Source organism: Acipenser ruthenus, chromosome 2 (genome assembly GCF_902713425.1).
Source record: "Acipenser ruthenus chromosome 2, fAciRut3.2 maternal haplotype, whole genome shotgun sequence".
In the NCBI taxonomy this organism is placed as follows: domain Eukaryota; kingdom Metazoa; phylum Chordata; class Actinopteri; order Acipenseriformes; family Acipenseridae; genus Acipenser; species Acipenser ruthenus.
In genome coordinates, this window is record NC_081190.1 from 14,266,610 (window position 1) to 14,287,891 (window position 21,282).

Consider the following 21,282-nt stretch of genomic DNA (forward strand, 5'->3'; position numbering starts at 1 on the left):
GAAAGCCAGATAAATATTGTATGTCATATGAACAATATATACAGTACTCACTGGTGATTGGGCTTTGGAGAAGTTTACATGAGCATAAAGAAGAACTGCAATGTCCTTGTGTCCAGCCTCCATAGCTATCGATAATGCAGTACTCTCATCCTGAAAGATTAAAAAGAAACGTTTAAGTAAATACTGCTTTAAATACCTATAAAAGGAATATTACACAGAGTTTTCTTTTCAGTGTTAACTTACACTGTCAGTCAATGTAGCATCACATCCAGGCTGAGACAGCAGGAGTTTTACTATCTCCACATGACCATGTTCACTGGCGCACATCACAGCTGTGGACCCCTCATCATCCTGAATATTGACATCAGCGGAACATGCCAACAGAGCTTTCACCATATCCATTCGCCCATGGCTCACTGCTAACATTAGTGCGGTTTGGCCAGCCTTAAAAAAATTTAAATAAAATAAAAATCCATTGTAATTGTACATCCTTCAATGTTCTTTTTATATTAAACAAATTGCAATGTGTGTTTTTGTAAAGAAGCATCCCCACGTCTATCGCACCCCCCCTCACAGGGAAGCTTAATTTCCTCAACTAAACTACTTGTTTTGAGAGAATGCTGTGGTCTCAGTGTTAATCGAGTTTGGAATGCCCCTTTTTGCTTCAGCTGAAAGTCACAAATGTGTCAAGCAGGGGGCAGCAGTGCTTTTACTTCTTCACACATTTGTTATGTTACCAAAAACCACCGTGTGTCTTCTGGTTAAACTGCAGTCATCTGATCAAATACACACCCAATGCACCTTCATTTAATTCAAGTGACATGGCACGATAGGATATTCGACACAATAAAAGCACTACTATATGAAAAATTCAAAATAATTGAGCTTTGTAGAAGATAAAACATTCAACCAATACTACCTATTTTTCTTTATAAAATCGGCATTGGGTAACTTGTTCATGATAATGAAGGAGCCTACAGTTTCATATGTTTTTTTTCAGTCGTTACACATATTCACGCTATGGTGGTTACATGATTACATGGAAGTGTTGGCTGGATTAACGCAACATGTGCAGAGCATGTGACACTAATGCCTAAAATGCACCAACTGAAAATGCCACAAAATCTCATGTTTTATTACACAGTACTGCATTTGCTAATGTAATACAGACCTGGCTGGCTTTAGCATTCACATCCCCTTTGCTGAAGAGTTCCTCAACTATCCGCATGTCTTTTTCTGCCTCCACTGCTGCAAGAGCAGCCAGCATAATGGGAGTATATCCAGCTTTGTTCTGCTGATTTACGTTACAGACATCTGCAATGAAACCATTACAGTCAGTCTGGTCTGAAAACAGCACTAGTCAAGGTGAAGGTTAAATAACACTATTATTGGACAGTGAACACTTGAAATGACATCTACTGTTGAGAGCATGCATATATATATATATATATATTTTTTTTTTTCTTTTTTGTGGTTTTATTTGAACAGTCTGAACATGCCATAATGAGTAAGGCAACAATTAACCAGCTCCTCATGCACAATGGATCTGTATTTAAGCTATGTGAGTGGCATTCACCACTGTGGGACAAGGAACAAAACAATGAGCCATTCTTTCAGGAGTGCCTGCACTTCATCACATTTGGCTCAGCATATACTAGTATACTAGACACCAGCTTAATGTACGCCTGCACAGCTCTGTTAAAAACAAATCATGTAAAACGTGGGAAAAAGGTTATTCGTGACTTTGTATTGAAAAGCATATTTAAAAACATAGGGGTTACATGTGTCATTTGAATCAACAACACAGCTTGACTTTTAAAAGGATTTTCATTGTTTGTCCATTTTTATTTTTTATTAAAAGGAGTGCTAACCAAGGTTTTCTTACCACTTATTAGCACTCTCAGTATCCCCCCTTTGGGTTCTGATAGACATTTACAAGAACACTGTAGTTCAAAACAAATGAGGTTGGTTCCTAGTCACTTCCTGTGTGGCAGGTTAGTCGATCAGATTGCAACTGGAGCACTGTAGTGAAAATGCTTCCTACTGCACAGGAAGTTTTTTCATACAAGCAAGCAGCCGCAACTGTTACTTCTACAGCATAGTCTCTAAAATATCTGCACATTCCAAATCAAAGTATATAAAAATAAAAACAAAAACCACCAAAGAACCAAAAGATTAACACAAGAGACCAGGGATATGAAAAGTTGTTTTAACACCTTGGTTAACACACCTTTTAAACTACATGACTCAATGTATGGTTAAGATCCTGGGATAACTGCATGGATTAGGTCAGTAGCTGTTATAAATACATAACTGTAGCTATGTCAGAATATTCCTGACACACAATATTTCTGTGTTGGGAATATTCTGACATAGCTACAGTATGCGGCAAGCATGCAGACAAGTGTCAACTCAGGCCATGAAAACAGTACTCATCCGATGCCAGGAATAACCAATTGTTGTTTGAACCCAGCTACTCCCACTAGATCATATGTAGCTATCAGCCCTGACAATGGTAGGAAGCCCCATTGCAAGTGCCAGATAATCACCTGCAGATTTTCTGCAGAGTGAGGAAAGGGCTATAAATCTGCTGGAACCAACTGTTAAATAAAAAAAAGACAAACCTGCATCTAAAAGCAGCCTGACAATATCAAAATTGGAGTGAGACACACTGTAATGGAGGGCTGTGTTTCCATTGCCATCAGCCATGTTGACTATGTGTCGCAGGACTGCAGCAGACACCTCTCTGAAGGCAGAAAGAGAATCTTCAACCATAGCCGGGACTGCAGACTTCTGACTAGAGACACGGAACCACTCGTGCTGAATCGTGTTCAGACAAGCTCTCTGGTGAAACAGCAGCAAACAATTTTACATAATCACAAGCACGTCATGGTACAAGAATAGAGAAATACCACGGCTGACAGATCAGTTTCTAGCAGTAAATGGCAGTTTATAGGCCATGTGATTTGTTCACCTTTTGGTGCATAGGGATATTAATTCCACGTTTTGAAGATTAAAATGGCAAGTTTTTTTTATTTTTTTTTTCATCTATTTTCTTAGATTTGACAATGAATTAGAATTGGGAATTAGGAATTGATTTGAAAAAAAGGATTTGAAATAGAATTGCAATTGGAAAAAAAAGGAATTAACCCCAACCCTGGCCCCATGCTACACTTCAATTGGATGAAGTTTGCCAGTGCTGCAGTCTTTTGCAGATTCAATTAACTACTGAAATACCGAATCAGCCCAGTACAGCATTGCCACAGATTTGATTAATAAAGACATGCTATGGTCATGAAGTAAAGGGGGTGCTATAGCTTACTGTTTTGTTTTTATAAAAATTGAAACAACTTCAAAGTGTTTTTTTTTTTAGATCAACTGTAGAACTTCACAACATAGTATGAAAGCTGTCTGAGGAAACAACACATTCCAGCTTTCACTGAAAAACATTCATCATTGTTGGCCTAGTAATTCTGGTTTAGGGTGGACACTCTATGGTGACAAGGGTTAGAGCCACCGTGGAGATAATTTAAAATGGGGGAATTAATTCCCATTTGTTCCTAATTATAACAAACCAAAACACATATACTGCATACATCACCCTCTGGGAGGGTTGTGTTTATTTTATAAATCAGGAATCAAGTTTCAAATATAGATCTTGGATTAGGTTTAGTTATATCACAGCCTGAAAAAATGAGGACTTGTGTTTGTATGTGAGTGAGTATGAAAGGATTTTGCTTACCACATCTTTGTTAGTCAAAACCTTGGAGTCATTCAGGTGATTTTTCAATACATTGCATGCCGACAACATCTTCTCACTCAGCTCATACCTGAGGTAAAGAAAATACCTAAATTACTGTGCTGCACAATGCTGAGGTAACTCCTAGCTGTGTATGTATGTTATAGGACATACAAGAAATATCTTGATGACTGTGGTAGAAAAAAAGCTAAGAAATCTATTTTCTTCAATTTCTTAGATACTCCATAGTAAAACACATGGTGTGTGTGCGATATATATAATAAATAAATAAATAGCGCTGAGTAACTCTGTTTCTTTAAGTGTACATTACAAATACAGGCTTGGGTACTTTGTCTTCTTAGGGCCCTTAAGTTACAAAGAGATTAATATTTCCATTTTTAGAAACATTTCCAACTACCTCTCTCTAATCTCCACCTTCTCAGCATCTCCCTCTTCAGTCTCTCCTTTGACTTTCATTGCACCTTCATTGCAAAACTCCTCAGCTCTCCCAGCCACCCCTTCATTCAAATACTCATTCCTTTCACACTCATCCTCCGACTCCGACGAGCTGCTTTCCTCTGAACTTGAGTCGTCACTTGATGTGGTCTCATACCTGGACAACAAAACAAAATGAGTGGTTGTGTCAGGGTGGAGAGTGGAGCAGGTCAAAGATCTATTTCTTCAAAGTCATGTATCTAGAGGGGCATTTCCTTTTCAAAGTGTAAACAGAACACATTGAAAACCAATTATGAACATTTTTAACAAAACATGAGTCCATCTACAATCAATTATCATTCTTAAAGCTTTACAAAGCTGCCCAACGGAGAGATTGTTTGACTGTTGCCATTAGCCAGCTATAAACAGCTGTTACAAATTGCAGCAGTTCTCTTGCAGAAGTTTATTCACCATCACATTATAATCCATCCTGTTTAACCCCCTCCCCCTCCCCACACATGCATATCATTGCCATTCCAAGTCAGGTTACTACACAATTCCTTTGGGAGGTACATCATTCATACATTAATGCAAGATGTGTTTTTAATTTTTTTATGGACATTTCTTCAATGTATTTTCGGCCCTGTGTTACACTTTTAAAACTTACCCTCCATTCACACCTACAAACTGCAAGTTCTTCTTTGTGCCATTTGAGCCTTGTCTGCCATCTTTCTTCTTCATAATAGACTTCAGAGTATTTGGACTACAAGACTGCCCTGTAATGATATTTATATTAAGATATATTGGACTGAAATTGAAATGTACACTATAACAATGCTACTTAAATGGAACAATATCTCGCTACATCATTGAGCAATCGATGACCCTGGGCTGAAAAGGAGGCAGCACATTTTTGTGCCAGTACACAACACAAGGCATTGTTATTAGCTGATGAATCAGGTACACTGCTACATTTTGACATGGCTCACAATTCTGATCTCAAACACATTTTAAAGCCGAGTTTCACAACACAATCCAAATATTTGTTTCTGCAAACTTCAAAACGACGCTAAGCTGTTTTCACTTTAACCCAAACAAGAGCTTGTCTTAACTTTCCCTAGCTTTTTATTTCTACTTGAATATTTAAAAATTTGAAAAGAAATGTGTTGGTTATAATTACTGGAAGAAATAATCGGTTTTTAAAATCCCAAGCGGACTAAAACTATGCAATGGTAATTTGGATACAGAATGAGTCTTTGTGAGTCAACCTATAAAGAGTGTGGGCGGACAAGGAAGTGGCACTGCCCAGATTTCCTGTTTTGTTTATTTTTATTATGATTAAAGTCTTCCGCCTGGTCCAGACAGGCTGTTCTTTTGTAAACACTTCCACTTTTACTTTATTAAACTCACCGAAGAAAAGAGTTTTCATTATATACACTTTTTAAATGTTCATCTTGCTCCTTTAATGTACTGGAAGTATTTTACACAAGCGCTTCCAAAATCCAGCACTCTTTAAAGAAACTGCAACTGTCCCAAAGCTTCACTGCCCTGAATAAACAGAATTCCATTCAATCCAAGCCAAACAGCGTGACAAACAACCTCAACCACAGCCTCCACTGATACTTCGTATAAGCAAGACCTGCTGATGCACAGTGCCCAGCTTGTTTGAATATAACCATTATATTACTGTCATTCACCCTCGGTAGAGGAAACAACAATGTAATGTTTGTACAGAGAACACTGAGCTGTGCTTTATCGATTAGCTAATAAATATACTACAGTGACTTGCAGGGTGCAATGAACGACCAGAACACATTACAGCTGATTTTATCCAAGAGCCCTGAATGGGGCGCACTTTTCAAAGAAATATTTTAAATATATTGCAAAACAGAAAACTAAACAATTACCATGTAAGGCAGAAGTAATTTGCTGATCCGTCAAATTCATTCGAGATGTCACATTCTCCTGGGGTGTATAGGTCTTGGACCCAGTGTTTAACTCGCTCACTGTAGACACAGATGTAACTTGCTCCACTGGTGTGGCCTCGACCTTCTGTTCGAGAATGACCGACTGCGTCGTGGAGGACACACACGTGTTGGTAGTGCTGCTGAGCAAAGACTGATCGATATCTGTCAGACACAAAATACTACATTGAGATATGCACGTTCTCTTTAATTTGCTATGGCAGAGTTCAGACTTGATTTCAGCTGCTGTTATTCAATGCAGTTCTCTATATAAAATGCTTAACCCACTCACCATTTAGTTCTAAATTAGGGGTTATACTTCATCAAATATGTATTCAACATTTTAACCCAGACTTTCATACTACTGCTTCATCCCTCAGTATTAAATGGGTGAAGTTGTTTTTGGAAGGCGTCTGCCTTCAAACAAGGATATCTGCATGCCTGTATAAGGAATGGTTAATTAGTCAGAGTAAAAAAGACTGCTGCTGTACTTGTGAAAGTTAATATCTTATTGCAACATTACACTGGCTTTGTATTCTACTTACTAAAGATTATACTCTAGCTTCCATGGATGCCCACTGTGATAAAGGTTTTTCTTTAAGTTTGCTTGAATACATCTACTGTACCAAACTGAAAAAAGAACTTAAACCTTATTTGAACAAATCTGAACAATAAAATAAATATTTAACATGATTTGTTTTACTACAATTTCTGTACAGTTGTGGATTTTGTAAGCAAATATGTGTTTTAAGCCCTGAAAACAATATTAAAAAGGAAGGAAACTGTTAAGAGTCTCTCTTGCTACTAAACTACTGACTTCTGGCTGGTCTAGTAAAAGTGCTTTGAATTCCAAATCTGGAAATACTTAAAAATATTTGGCAAGCAAAACTACTAATAATTTACGGGATGTAATTTGTTAAAATCAGCAGTGCCAACTTGTGACATTTTTTCTGTCCAAGTTTGATCCAATGCAAGTACAAAAGTATAACTCCTATTTCTGACTGTCAGATTGAAGGAGGTGTTACCCTTCATTATTCTTAAGATGTTTCCAGTTATTTAGCCACAAGATAAGCAAGTCCAAAAAAGACGTTCCTTATTATTATTTGTTTATTTAGCAGACGCCTTTATCCAAGGTGACTTACAGAGACTAGGCTGTGTGAACTATGCATCAGATACAGAGTCACTTACAATTACGTCTCACCCGAAAGACGGAGCACAAGGAGGTTAAGTGACTTGCTTTATCTATCATAAAACCTATTTTTGTAATTTTGGAATACAGTACAGCCAATGCTATACTCTCAACCTGGACACAGACGGTAAAAAAAAAAAAAAAAAACTGTTCAAGAATACAAAGAAAACGCACATGTTTGTGTATGACTGACTAACTGTATGCAGAAGCTTTATTAGAGAAGCCAAGGGTAATGTTCAGGAATCTACTGCAATTAAAACAGAGTCCTTCATCTTCCCACATACTTCAAAAGAGATCATCAAGTAAGCAACCATGTTAATTAAAAGATTCTCTCTTCTCAAAACACCCCTTCACATCGTACTGTAGTCGTCCCACAAAAGTAATTTCAGATGATTTATAAAACACCAGGAATAACTCTTAACAATGTGTGCCCTACCATACAGTACTTCAATGAAAGGCAGCAAGACTATAGGTCATTAAAGACCCTATAACAGTAAGTGTTAAAGGAGTGAGAACTAGGGATTTTAAATCAATTTTATTATCTTGTACAAGCAACTACTGCCCCCAGTGCAGCTGAAAACTATGTTTGGGTTAATGCACAAAAATATAGATGGAGGGGGACTGAGCTTCATTACGGTTTATAATTCAGCATCATTTATCGCTTAGTAGCAGCCAAACATTTTCCATTTAAAGTCCAAGCTTCTGGTATAAAAAGAAATTAGGTAACTGTTGGTAAATTTCCAAAGCCCCGATGCATTTTTCAGGGTCAGGGAAAACTGTCAAATCCTATCAAGTACTTCTTTAGACACAATATTAACTCCCTTATGTTTCCAACTGAGTGGTATGAACAACATAGTAAAGATAGAACACTGGCAAGAGGCCGCTTGTTTGGGATATTAAAAAAAAAAAAAATCCAATTTAAAATAGCAGTTTGTTGCAGTTCTAAATATGTTCTTAGGGGTATAAAAATTATATCTGAAGTACTGGTTGAATAAATAACGTCCTGTACAGCAGCGGTTTGTGGGAAAATCATTAAAAAAACCATTAAGAAATCCTGGAGAGAATGTGACATACACCACACTACCATTTAGGTTACAAAGTCTACACAACCAAATTGCACGATTAAGTTTGAAGGAATCATAATTAACCATGAAATGCTAATTTAAAAGTATACATAAAAACAGCTTTGAAACAATTATGCATATGACACTTGTTTAAGAAAATGTCACCTCACCTGTTATGGCACTTGTAGTATCAGGGCAGAGCTTCAAGATGTCCAAGCTTCTTAATTCCTCAGTACTTGCACATTTCATAACTGTGTTTATAGATGATAATGTGTTCATTAGCTGGCAGTTGAGGGAACCAATCTGGGAATGAGGCTGCCCGAATGTGTCTTCAAGTTCACTATAGTTCTCAGCCAGAAGCATCTGCTGCTCTTGCAGAAGTTTCTGTACCTGCTCAATATAGTGGTCCAAACCAAAGGCTATTTCCGGTTCAGATGGCTGGATCTGTCCTGTTACAGGAACACCCTTGTCACCCAATGCGACACTTCTGGTATTGGCAGGTGAAAGTGCCTGAGTTGAGGGTCCACAGGCAATGTTGCGTGTTTTCAGACCAACCAAAAAGTTTTCATTGACACTAACCTGCCCTACACCAAAATCTTTGGTCTTCACTGCATATGGCTTTTCCAAAATAGCATCACCACTGACCAAGGTACCCACCCCAATGGAACGAATTTTAACAGACTGAACATCTTTCACTCTACCATCTCCCACAGCAACCGTTCTAGTCTCAGTCGGTACTGTACTTGTCTGCTTATCAGAAGTGCTTAACACTGTGTTTGTGCTGGAATTCATGAAAGTTGCTGTTTCTGTGTTGGTAAACTTGCTAATGGAATCTATTACTGTATTTGTTTGTTGAGAAGAAGTCTGAGGTATGGCCATGACACCTAACTCCACTCTCTCTACATAATCTGTATTTGTGTCTAGAGACACCAGCTCTTTTATAGGGCAAACTGTCACATCCACTGAACATTCCCCACATCCTATTGACCTAAACTCTTTAGCTTGTTCGAGCTTAGCTTTGCAAAGGGCTAAACTATCCACAGTTTCTTCTGTATTCACTCCAGTTTCACAAACACTCAATTCCACTCCCACATTCTTGCTACACATTACAACATGCTGCCCGGTACACTGATCCTGAGTCTCCACCCTTTCACGGACAATCCATCGGTTCATGGGTATTTCCGGGCCCACAGCGGCATTCTGGATTTCAGGTCTGCAGGTAAATCCAATAGTAGACGTCTGCAAATCTCTGCCGACACAAGAATCAGTGAAATCAATGTGATTTCCCACCGCTTGGCTTTGCATCTGCACCGATGCTTCTACAGAGGTGCTGCAAACCACTGGTCGAGCCATTGACCCCTTATCAGCTTTCTTTCTTGATCCCGCTGCCTGAAGCTCCATTTTCAACTTGCTCATTTCCATTTCATGGGTTGTTTCTTTCAACTGCACCTCCAACCTGTAAATTTTGTCTTTCAGTACATCAATGGTCTGATTCTGCATCTCAATTTCTGTCTCTGCTTCTGTTGTCATGCCCAGCAAAGCCTCTGTTACACCAACGCCAGCACTCCTTGTCTCAGTCTCGGTCCCCACTGCTACCTCCTGACACTGTCTAGATGACTTACGATAAATCACAATGTCATTCATGTTCTCATTAGCCCCAACAGCAACAGATTTGTGTTCTTTCACACTCCGTTGCTGCTCCACATTTTGGGATAAGCCAGGTTGTAGATCATAGCTATTGTCTTGGATCTTTCTCTCCAAAGCCTGCATTTCAGCGGTGAGCTGCCTGAACTCTTCTATTCTTTGAGAGCTCTGCCCTAGACTTTCCATTTCATCCTCAGAATCAATATGTAGCTCCCCTCCCTTTCTAGTTTGGGAGAGCTGTTCAAGGTGATCAGCATTCCCAGCACTGTAGGACCTTTTTCTGAAAGCACAGCCAGTATTCTGATTGGATGGTTTTTGGTTTTTCATCTGCTGGGTTAGCTGTCTCTTCTCCTCCTGCAGCACAGAGATCTTTACTTGCAGAATTGGGATAGTCTTGACTTGCTCCTCGAGCTCCTTCAGCCGCTTCAAGGCTACCATCATCTGCTCCCGGATGTGTTGTAAGTGTGTGGGGCTAACGTTGGTGACTGGGGTAGTCATTCCTGAACTCATTGGGCTGTGACGGATAGAGCTTCCTATGGAGGAGGTAAAGTATGGATTGTATTCTCCATTGGCTTGATGCCCATTGTGAAGGTGCTGCTGGGGGTTTGGGGAGATCTGATTGTGCCCACTGGATCCGGTAAAGGAAGAAAGAGAACCGGTCGATCCCATTCCCCCCAAACTGGCAAGCCTAGGCCTGCGGGTCTCATTGGCAGGGGGCTGCATTAGCAGTCTCTCTTGCTCCAACCGTCTTCGTGTCTCCATCAAGGTTTTCTCCACAAGAAAGTTGTGTCTGGGAAGCCTCGGGGAAGGAGGTGGCAGGAGTTTGCCCTCAGGGACACTCAGAAAGGCTGGGGAGGCCTCATGTAAAGCAGCTGCCCTCACTGGAGGAGGAGTTGGTTGGCTTCTAGTGGCGAGGAAAGATGGGGACTGCCTATAGTCATCGCTGTTTGATGAAGATGACAACGACTCTGTCGATGTCCATTCACAGGTCTGCCCACCACCACTCCTGGGTGTTGTCACAGATTTTGCCACTTTAGGCTTTCTCTGGATGTTTAACCTCTTGATGGTGTTGCCCCTTTCAATATCGTCCACATACTTCAGAAAGTCCAGGTCTAGCTGATAACCATAGGGAGTTTCCAAAAAGTAAGGGGCTGGTGAGTCCTTGTCATCTTCCACATTCAGACCTCCCTCTTTTTCTGTGGGGGGGAAAACACAACAAAATGAGTACATCACAATTACATAACCTAATGTTTAACAAAAGTAATAGAAAATCATCCATTTAAACATTCTGAACAAAAACACATCACTAAACAATAATGATTTAATTTCTGTTTGCATTATTTAATTATTATTTCCTGGTAGGTTTTGCTGGTAAACTATATTGCGATGCTGTTGTTTTTTTATGTTAATCCAAAAGAAAGAAAGAAAATATATGTGAATGCAGATCACGTGTGTTATGAACTCCATAATTACATTCTAATATAACAAAATCAAGAATAAATCAATCAAGTATATTTTAACATGCAGTATTGATATACAGAACAAAACTCACATTTAACCAGACATACAGTCAAACAGCACTGAAGGCTGTACAAACAACATCTTTTTGTAACAGAATAATGAGTGTAACTGCTGCTGAATAGCAGGTGATCACATCCACAGCACTGAACCATGTGTTAAAAGATTCCTCGGGGACGGGGACAGAAGAGTAAACAAACTTGCACAAATAGTTCTTCCTGTGACCGTTCATAATTCAAACTAAAAGAGTGAAAACACAGACCAGAGACAGCTAAAGAAAGATTTGCTACTGTAACTTTCCCTCTGTTCCAAAAACAAATCCTTAAAATATGCAGTCTGACCAGTTTGCAACAGGATATAAATTCCTCAGCTAAAGAGAGAAAATGACTGCTTGAGCGTCGAGTTAGAGAAGCTTCTATACTCGCTTAAGACAGATACAAGGTAACAGTTGTTCCAAGTTTTACTGTATCCGGAAAGTACAATACCATCTTAATTGCTTCTGAAAGCTTTCCAATCAATAATAAAAAAAAAATAAAAAAAAATGCTGCTACACAACTTGCAGGTAAACACATTTTAAAACACAGCAACCAAGAAAGTTTCATGAACTTCCTGAACTTTTACACGTCTTTTTTTTTTTTTTTAGGATTTAAAAAAAAATAAAAAAATAAGCCTCACTTACCTTGCTGCTTATAACACTGGCCTTCAGATTCTAGTATTCGCCACACTGGCTTCATCTAATGAAAGCAAGCCGCTATCAAACTCTGCCTGTGCTTTCTCATTCTTCACCCCATAAGGAAAAAATCCACTATTAGTGTAAACTTAGCCAAGCACAGCTCTGCTGATTATAGGCTGTGTGCCTCCACCAATCACAGGATTCTTTCAGCCAGCTCCTCCTCCTACCGAATGGAACCCCGTCTAAACTTACCCTTTTCAGTTTAAATTATTACTTTCCTATAATATGTGGCTCTTAATTGGGCAATCCTTATATTTATATATATATAAATAATTCCAAGATTTTAATGCTTTACATTTTGTGAAAGAAAGAAAGAATTGTCCAATGGATAATGTTTTTTTGGAAAGTAAGAGAAAAAGCAAGCTACATGATTATCATACAGTAAGCTTTAGTAATTCAAATTATGTGCACTACACATTTTTATATATAAGTTTTATATATATAGTAATGCATTGCCCCCCAAAAAACGCCTGTAGCTCAAATGTAGACATTCAGCAGTTGGATTTTTTTTTTTTTTTTTTTTGGAGTAGTAAAACTATTAAATATGAAAACACCATATCTTCAAAGACAATTCTTACAGTCTGTATCAAAAGCTAATTTGTACTTGTACATGTGTCTGAAATCATAGAATACAAGTTCATGTTAGAATTAAATCCCTGTGCATCCAACACAAATACTGGTATGCATGGGTATGTAACACTTCCAAACAGCTGTGTTTCATCATAACAAGCAAACATTTGTTTTACATGGTGAATGGCATGCAGTTTCACAATGGACATGTCCCAAAGATGTCATTCAATGTGTCGGTGTTTTCTGGCACCAGGCTGCACCATTATGAGAAACGGAATCCAGCTGTACTGTTGAACTGGGAGTATAAATCAAGACACACTGGGAGGCTGTCAGTTCATACCCACCAACCAGGTTTAGAACTTAGACCAAATTACCCAACTGCCATAAGAAGACTGGTTTACACACACTTTGAGCATTTAGCTTACAATAGAAAATTAAATCAAGTTTGTCAGCTTTGTATCATTATGCCTGAAAATAATGTACTGTGGTGCTGGGAGGTGCTGTACAATAGCTGGTAATACCAGAACAACCAAACTTGGGATTGATAACAACACATTTCAATGACAATTATAAATAGGACCAAAAAAAAAAAAAAAAGGGAAGAATTGCACATTACAGAAATGTACAACTGAAAAACAGTGCAATTAAAAAAAGGTGCACTAGGCGGTCTCCTTCTGCAGTATCTAATCATTCTGAAATCATAGCCGTGGGACAAAAGCAAGACACTCAAAGTTGTTATGCAGAGTGCGGCAGAACCAATTCTATTACACTTAACCCTTGACTTCAGTGTAGCAACAAGAGTCATGTAAAACAACTGCTTACTTTTTTAAATTATAGCAAAACTAAAAAAAAAAAAAGTACAGCATAAAGTAGGGAATTTTTTATTTTTTGACCACTACAATTGCAGTGTGCACAATTTTTATTGTTATTTATCAACACAAATATCTGCAGGAGAAACCCCAGAAAGGATTTAGAACAGGAGTGTGTGACAAATCTTGCTATCCTAAAGCGAGCATGAACATTCCTACAATAGGTAATCACTTTCAATCATTTTTTTATTAATCCAAGTCCAAGACCAAATAATAATAATGCATTACGCTCGCCACATACCCACTGCAACGCTGTTTGTTTATTCACTCTGTGAATGTTTGTTTATAAAGACAGTTTCATAAAGTGTTTTCAGCTTATATTTTGGACTTGTATGGAACCAACTAGTCCCTGGAGAAAAAAACCCAGAAGGTTGAAATACAAAAATCTGTACGGTTACAGGCAACTGATATTTCAACCCTGAAATAGTTTTTTTTTGTTGTTTTTTTTAAACCGTCACATGAGTTATATTTGTAGTTTAACAGTAACCCTATGCCATCATTAGTCTTTAAAAGCACAGTGCATCTCAGCAGGAACGTCTAGTCTGGCTGGCAGTCACAGCAGCACATGATGTTTCTGTACTGCAGAAGATACAAAGCTAAGATAAACATTTACACAAGCTATGTCAGTGACTGTGGTTTAATATTTTACTTTTCTGTATTCCACAATTTCTTCAACAAAAAATGAAAACCTTATCTGAACTTGTCAGTTCTTTAAAAACAGCAATTCTGGTCGTTCAATTTTATTACTTCACAGAAGCTCTTTTAATAAGATGTTCCCTTAATTTCAGAGCCTTTATAAAACATCAGCAGACTGTACTGTACGTTTGCGGCATTTCATTTTGGGTCCAATTATGAGTAACGTGAGTCGACAGAGCAGAACTGGGACAAAAGGAACACAAGAAGTAATTTTCCACAAAAGGTATGCTTTCACACCAACTGGGCAGGAATTGCAGAATTATTGTCTCAATAGACTTGCTGATCATTGCAGACTGCTTTCTCATAACAGTGGCATCCAATTCACACAGTAGGGCATTTTTTCATTTTACTTGCATTATCCGATGTGCTGATGAGTCTGTGTAATTGTGTGCTCAGAATCTACAAACAAACTACAGGCTACATTCTAAAAAAAATAAATAAATAAAGTACACCACTGCAATAACCATTTTGGCTGTCGCAAGTATGTTTTTTTTTTCTTTTTCTTTAAAATTACAGAGCAATTAAGTCTGTTGGAGAAATATTGGTTAGTGTAGGCCGATATGTGGCTATCCAATTTTTCCCACAGGATACAAGACTAAGCCCTGTATATAACTTTAAATATAATTCATCAGAGAACTTCAGTTAACTCCAGGCTTCAGCAGTCAACACATTTGGGAGACAGTCAGCATGGTTTTAGGAAAGGGAGATGCTGTCTAACTAACCTGCTTGCGTTTTTTGAGGATGCAACATCGACAATGGACAATTGCAAAGCATATGACATGGTGTGGCAATGCGCCCCGCCCCTGTGTGCATTTGTGTGTTGCGTGCGTGTGTTAATGTTGGTGTATAGTCATTGGTACACGGGATATAAACGGGTCTGTGTTTCACGTGTATTTAAAAAGTGTATATTTGTATTTAGGCACGGGATGGCACATCACGCACGTGCATTTAAAATATAATATGTGAACACGGGGTTTCACGTAATGAATTCACGTGCTGGGATTCAAGTGAATAATTAATTAGTAATTGAATCCCAGCACAAACAGTATAAATAGATGCACGTTTAGTCACTCGTGGTTAGGTGTTCGGTGAGTGGAGAACGGGATTGGAGACGGAGGCAAAGATAATAATAATAAGAAGAATAATAATAGTTAAGTGTTTTCACTCACCGTGTTTTGTCTGTGTAGTCCGTTTTGTTTGTCTCTTTATTTTGGCTATAGTGCCGTGTCCTGTTTTTGTGCTGTTTGAAACCTTTTATTTTGTTAATAAACGCTGAGTGCAGCCATTGCACTCAGCTCATCACAACCACTGTCTCTGTATTCCTTCCTGCTTCTGGTCTGACGCCACCCACTCTGGCCGTCTTTGTGACACATGGTTTATTTAGATTTCCAGAAAGCTTTTGACAAAGTCCTGCATAAAAGATTAATTATCAAACTGAACGCAGTAGGGATTCAAGGAAATGCATGCACATGGATTAGGGAGTGGTTAACATGTAGAAAACAGAAAGTACTGATTAGAGGAGAAACCTCAAAATGAACGAGGTAACCAGTGGAGTACCACAGGGATCAGTATTAGGTCCTCTGCTATTCCTAATCTACATTAATGATTTAGATTCTGGTATAGTAAGCAAACTTGTTAAATTTGCAGACTACACAAAAATAGGAGGAGTGGCAAACACCGTTGCAGCAGGAAAGGTCTTTCAAAATGATCTAGACAGCATTCATAACTGGGCAGACACATGGCAAATGACATTTAATAGAGAAAAATGTAAGGTACTGCACACAGGCAATAAAAATGTCCATTATAAATATCATATGGGAGATAATGAAATTGAAGAAGGAATCTATGAAAAAGACCTAGGAGTTTAAGTTGACTCAGAAATGTCTTCATCTAGACAGTGTGGGAAAGCTATAAAAAAAGCCAACAAGATGCTCAGATACATAATGAAAAGTGTTGAATTTAAATCAAGGGAAGTAATGTTTAAACTTTACAATGCATTAGTAAGACCTCATCTAGAATATTGTGTTCAGTTCTGGTCACCTCGTTACAAAAAGGATATTGCTGCTCTAGAAAGAGTGCAAAGAAGAGCGACGAGAATTATTCCGTGTTTAAAAGGCATGTCGTATGCAGACAGGCTAAAATAATTTAATCTATTCAGTCTTGAAAAAAGAAGACTACACGGCAATCTGATTCAAGCATTCAAAATTCTAAAAGGTATTGACAAATGTCAACCCAAGGGACTTTTTCGAACTGAAAAAAGAAACAAGGAGTCACAAATGGAGATTAGATAAAAGGGGCATTCAGAACAGAAAATACAAGGCACAGAGAATTGAATTGGAACCAACTCCCCAGTAATGTTGAAGCTGACACCCTGGGATCCTTCAAGAAGCTGCTTGATGAGATTCTGGGATCAATAAGCTATGAACAACCAAATGAGCAAAATGGACCGAATGGCCTCCTCTCATTTGTAAACTTTCTTATGTTCTTATTTGTATTTTTTGTGTTTGTATTTGGGTGCTGCAGTAAAATTCAGGTGTTGCTATAAATAAACAAAACAGTTAAAAAAAAAAAAAGTATTCCTTACAATAGAAGTGGGAGTAATGACGCTGAAGGCTCTTCAGGTGTGTTCCCACTAGGGATGGGTCGGTATACCAGTTTTTCGGTTTAGGTACATTAAGGTATTGATACAGTTCCTTTATTCTACACCGCAATTATCATAATTACTTTATGCAACTGCAAACATGCTTCTTCCAAATCAAGCGATGATACTTGATGAAGATCTTTTTGTGAACTGATACTGTATTTTAATAATGGTTTTGAAGAAAACTGTCGACACAGAATACACGTTTTGATGGTTGCGTTCTGTTACCCAAAGCTTGTGCTTTCACACTAGAGAAACGCCTTCTCCAAACCTTGCAGCGCAAAACACATTTTCAATGTCCTACATTTACATTTGTCTGGATTATCAACCAAGTCAGTTTGATGTAATTGATGTAAAACTGAGTTTACTTAAACTGCATTGTGAAAACAAACACTCGGTCCTGAAAAACAATGGAAAAGAACCAAAAAAATGAAATTCAGTTTGCATCCAAACGAACTCGGCCCCTTTGTTCACAGATAAGTGTGAACAGCAAGCAGACCGATACATTATTTCAAACGAAATGAACCAGAGTCTGTCTGAAACGGACCCAGTGTGAATGCAGCCTTAGAAAACACCTGACATTCATTTTGAGCTGGCTTAATATTTTTAAATAGTTAGGTTAGGTAAGGTGAGCTTTATTGAGACATTTAAGAAACTGAAGTGACATTCAAAGCTTTGGGTTGCAGTAAATGTAAGACAGCTAGACAAATATTACATTAGGTCTCCAATGCCACAGTAAAACAGTACAAATAAAAAGCACATTAAAAACAAGCTGGCCTCCAGGACCTTCACGTCCAACAGAAACATTTGTTCGATTTAAAAGAGTTGACAGTTCAAGTATATTTATCACATAATACCCTGTTTACAGTATGGCTCAGAGCTTCAAAAACACACATGAAGATTAGTAAAAAGGCAAGTCATAACCTTACAGGTGTCGTGGCTATAGAAAGAGTCACCAGTATTGCATTAACCAAAAACGCACAAATATTATTTAAATTTGCAAATACTGTAAAGAAACAGGTTTGAATAACAGTTAAATCAACAAAAAAGAACAAACAAATGATCACCCAATTTAAATGTCACGACAATCACCACAATGCATTATCCGTCATTACTGTAAGCATTCACTACCCTGCAAATTAAACAAACACTGCTGTCAAGATTATTGTAAAACAAAAAATAAAAATTTGCTAGACTCTAAAACCCTCAACAGGGGCAGTTAATAGACTTACAGTACAATAATAAAAACACAATCTAAATTTCCTGTACTTACCAAAGCCAAACAATACTTTTAGTTCTAATGAACTAAAGCACATGAAAAGACTGGCCTCTGCCTAGCTGCCCAGGCACATCAGCAAGCCCCAATTGCAGTAGAAAATTTCACACTCCTTTGGAATTTCCTGACAAATTGCAAAGCACTGCCAGCCTGCCGGACTTCAAGCGAATCAGTTAACTCGGTTGGAGTTTCAGTCAGGATTAGTTAATCATCAAAAAGAGATTTTTTTTAGACTTGCATAATAAATATTGGCATACTTACATAAAAAGCCGGACAACTTAAAGGGGTAAATGAAGCTTCCTCTTTCATTCTGCAATATATACTACAAACTCATAGAAGAAAAGCAATTTGCTTTTCAAGGGGAAAATAGCAACCAGACATCCTGATGTGGAGAGAGTAAAGCTGGCTTTAATATTAAAAATAAATAAATAAATAAAACCACACACAACACCACCTCAACAACTCAAAGCCTTTGCAGATGTATACCACCAGAAAGAAGTCGCTTTGTCAAAAATAAGTCAGTTATGTACATTAAAAAGTTACCAACAAGAAACATTTCAAACTGGTTTAATAAAACAGATGATTTGATAGAACGAGGAGTTTTTGTAAAGCCTCACTTGCAGTCATTACTGGGTGTTCCCTCCCAAGCATCAATGTAGGCTGTGTGTGATGTTGCATGATCTTAATGAGATCATAGATCAGCGTTCTTCAACTGGCAGCTCGCGGGCCAGATCCGGCCCATTGGATGCCAGCTGCAGTGCTGACAACTGGGCGGTTTTTCCACAAAACGTGGCTGTTTTTAATTATGTTTTGCGGGAAAAATCACTTTAAATTTATGTTTTTTTACGTGAAACAACTAAATAGGCTTTTAAATGCCCAAGTCTTTACTTTCTCATTAAACGCAGAATGAAAAACGCTAAAATGAGAGCACGACATTTTAATAAATGACTAGTCTGTATTAATGTTAACACAATTATGAATAGTGATTGCAATTATTCTTTTTTAAAATTCTAGATTTTTTTACAGTTTGATATTATTTCACTTCTTCAGATAATGACTCCTCTCCTGTAACTTCCATCTTTCCAAAGGTTGCTGTTTAAATGCTTGCTGTTCACCCTGGTACTCTTCTGATACTGAATTATTTGAATGTATTTTATGCATGCCTGCACAAAGTGGGGTGCTAAATGATGTGCTTTCATTACTCAACTGGCATGCTTGCAGTCATTTTTCAAAAACAGACGGTGCGAGCGAGTGTCAACATTTTAAACAAAAAGGAATTTAGATGTCCATTTTAATTTAATAGTTGTAATAAAATTAAGTTTACTAGCATTCAATTTTAATAGCAGTACAGTGATACATATTTGCTTTGTATTATTAAAATGGCAAATCATAAATCGTATCATTGTAAGTGGTTTACCACCCCCCACCCCACCCCCACCCCCCCATACGCACATCATGATCGCCCTGTGGCCCCTCAAGATTTGGACATTGCCTTATCTGGCACTCCAGGGAATTTAATTGAATACCCCTGTCATATAGATTATACAAATAAGAATGCAATGCTAGTCTTAGCTCAATGACTGGAAAAGGGTAAATATTTTATTCCTGAAACCAACCTGGACCGGTCAGGGTATGTGAGGACCAGGGTTGAAAACCACAGGTGTCGAGGTTCCTTTGCTACAGCTTTGATGGCCTAAAACTCAATGCAAAAATATATTTCAAAATTGTTGGTATCCAGTGCACCAGAATCCAAATGGGATTACAGTTCATCTGTCATACTTGCCTGAAAGCTAGCTCACTCAGTGACTAACCTATTAAGCTTACGAATGTGTGGTTATACCTTTTGTAAATGAAAGTCCACCTTTAACCCTTCATTGAGCTAACATTCTGCTCACTGTAGCAATTGCCAGGATCTGCAAGTGGGGGTTCAAATATACCCATAAAACAATCATGTGTCACATTCAAATCAAATCTCCATCAATGCTTATTGCTTTCTTTATCTGAAAACACAAAACTCAACCTACTCTGCAGAAGTAAAACTAATACACAGAACAGTTAAGAAAATAGGTTGTCAGGGGTTCTCAAACTTATTTTGCTGGGCCCCCCTTTGGAAAGGTTGCATAAATATCAGTACCGTCTACTTGTAGACTCCTCTGATTTGTAAATAGTCTGCTTCTTTAAGTACCTCTTTCAAAGTCTCTTCAGGGGTATGTAGACATTTAAGAAACATGTGTTACTGTCTGAAAACATTGAGTTTAACCTTTCACAGCCAACAGGATGCAGTTCTGGGAGCTGGAAGTACAGTACTTGTAAACAAACAGAGTTAGCCAATGATTGTAGCAATAATCATAACATTGTCCAGGGATTGTGGAAAATTGAGAAACCATGTGAAACACAAAAAACCTAAACATTAAAAAAAAAAAAAAAGACCGGCGCTAGCACTTTATACACAACTATATATACAAAACAAACAAACAAACAAACAAACAAACATTTGGACACTTAGTAAACACGACAGGAGGTCTGGCTTCATGTTACATCATTTACTGTTAAGTATTAAGTGTATATGCGCTGTAATGTAATGCTAAGGATTTTAAGGAGGCTACTGTTTTTTGGGTTTTTTTTCCCCCAGTACTTATTTTGATCTTTTTGAGTTTTATGTAAATTTTTTTTTTTGGGGGGGGGGGGGGGGGGTATCGCTTTGTATACTGTATGAAATTATTATTTTCGGTTACTTTCCAAACTGCTTGGCCGTTTTTTCTGTCACAATAGTAGTAACTTGACAGACAGTACATTTACTTGTACCTTCTTTCCTTTGCTGTCTTCCACAACAAAACCCTTATGGTCACGGACACATTCTGGGGTTTTTGCGTGTCTAGGCATTTTTTTACATTTCGCCTCTATTTTCAATTCTATTTTAAATTCTCACTATCTATCTAACTGT

The 21,282-nt window shown here is 38.0% G+C and overlaps 1 protein-coding gene across 5 annotated transcripts in view; it reads right to left on the reverse strand.

Moving 5' to 3' along the window:
• The window catches only part of LOC117404055 (KN motif and ankyrin repeat domain-containing protein 1-like), a 70,121-nt gene that overhangs the window by 1,465 nt on the left and 47,374 nt on the right, over positions 1 to 21,282 (reverse strand). For 4 of the 5 annotated variants that reach the window (XM_034006710.3, XM_034902483.2, XM_058989958.1 and 1 more), the window contains 9 exons: positions 8,562 to 11,231; positions 6,082 to 6,303; positions 4,842 to 4,950; positions 4,158 to 4,352; positions 3,743 to 3,830; positions 2,625 to 2,844; positions 1,172 to 1,314; positions 244 to 444; positions 52 to 150 (listed from right to left, as the gene is read on the reverse strand). In XM_034006710.3, the coding sequence (XP_033862601.3) occupies positions 52 to 150; positions 244 to 444; positions 1,172 to 1,314; positions 2,625 to 2,844; positions 3,743 to 3,830; positions 4,158 to 4,352; positions 4,842 to 4,950; positions 6,082 to 6,303; positions 8,562 to 11,231 (3,947 nt within the window). Of the gene's footprint in view, positions 1 to 51; positions 151 to 243; positions 445 to 1,171; positions 1,315 to 2,624; positions 2,845 to 3,742; positions 3,831 to 4,157; positions 4,353 to 4,841; positions 4,951 to 6,081; positions 6,304 to 8,561; positions 11,232 to 12,232; positions 12,377 to 21,282 lie in introns of those variants that run through there. The other variant, XM_034006706.3, reaches the window with a different exon arrangement.